Raw genomic sequence first — 867 nt, 5'->3', positions numbered from 1 at the left:
AAACCTACGAATAAAGACCATAGCTTGAATCTCCTGCTACATATCTGACATGTACAAGGACATACTGCATACAAATCATGCTGTAGATAAAGCAGTAATAAATTGTCTTTCATTTCTGGTGTATCCAATATTGTATAAGAAAAAGACTAACAGATAAAGCATACAATTCATTGAATATCTTTAAATCATCTGAGAGTAGCAAAGGTACCATTCAACATAATAAAAGCAATGTCCTTTCAAATTACAATCACCAAAAGACAGATAAAATTAAAATGACACAAACTGCACATAAAACTCACAGAAAAAAAATTGACAAATTGACCAACCTGTTCCCCTGTATCAACTGTGATCTCCTCTCCAGCTGCAACAGACGCAGTTGGATCGCTCAGCACCAGCGTGGGCTGTTCAACACCTTCCTCTGGCAACCCATCAGCATTGATACCAGCTCCCCATCGAGTGACAACAGTTATGTCGCTGTTGGGCCCAAAGGGAATGCCAAAGTTGCGAAACACTTGCTCCTTAACGTCAAAGTCCGTCCCAACTTCAATGCTCTGGAAGTTTAGTTATTGTGGATATTTTTTATGTTCAAAGGCAGGTCAAGTGATCTGAGGAAAATCTTTGATATTTTTTTAAATCATTAGGGATCATTACATATAAACCTTTTCATGGAATATTACCAAAAGCCTCTCGTATCGCTGGTTAAAGAGGGGTCGATACTTGACGTGTGGGAAAACCCAGGTCTCAAGATGGAAAGTACCTTGGCCATCTACATTTCCAATATACTGCACCAGCTGACCCTGTATAAAAACATATACCCTATTAAGCAAAAAGAAAGCAACAGAAAAAAATATATATTCACTCATCTAC

At 38.1% G+C, this 867-nt stretch overlaps 1 protein-coding gene across 1 annotated transcript in view; it reads right to left on the bottom strand.

Moving 5' to 3' along the window:
* LOC119594578 (xylosyltransferase oxt-like) overlaps positions 1 to 867 on the bottom strand; it is a gene marked incomplete at its 3' end in the record, with an annotated part of 30183 nt that overhangs the window by 1681 nt on the left and 27635 nt on the right. The window contains 2 exon segments of the mRNA XM_037943615.1: positions 327 to 551; positions 678 to 797. Of these exon segments, the coding sequence (XP_037799543.1) occupies positions 327 to 551; positions 678 to 797 (345 nt within the window).

Source organism: Penaeus monodon, chromosome 34 (genome assembly GCF_015228065.2).
Source record: "Penaeus monodon isolate SGIC_2016 chromosome 34, NSTDA_Pmon_1, whole genome shotgun sequence".
Lineage (NCBI taxonomy): Eukaryota > Metazoa > Arthropoda > Malacostraca > Decapoda > Penaeidae > Penaeus > Penaeus monodon.
Note: the sequence above shows the minus strand (reverse complement) of the source record. Positions and strands in the feature narration are given on the sequence as shown.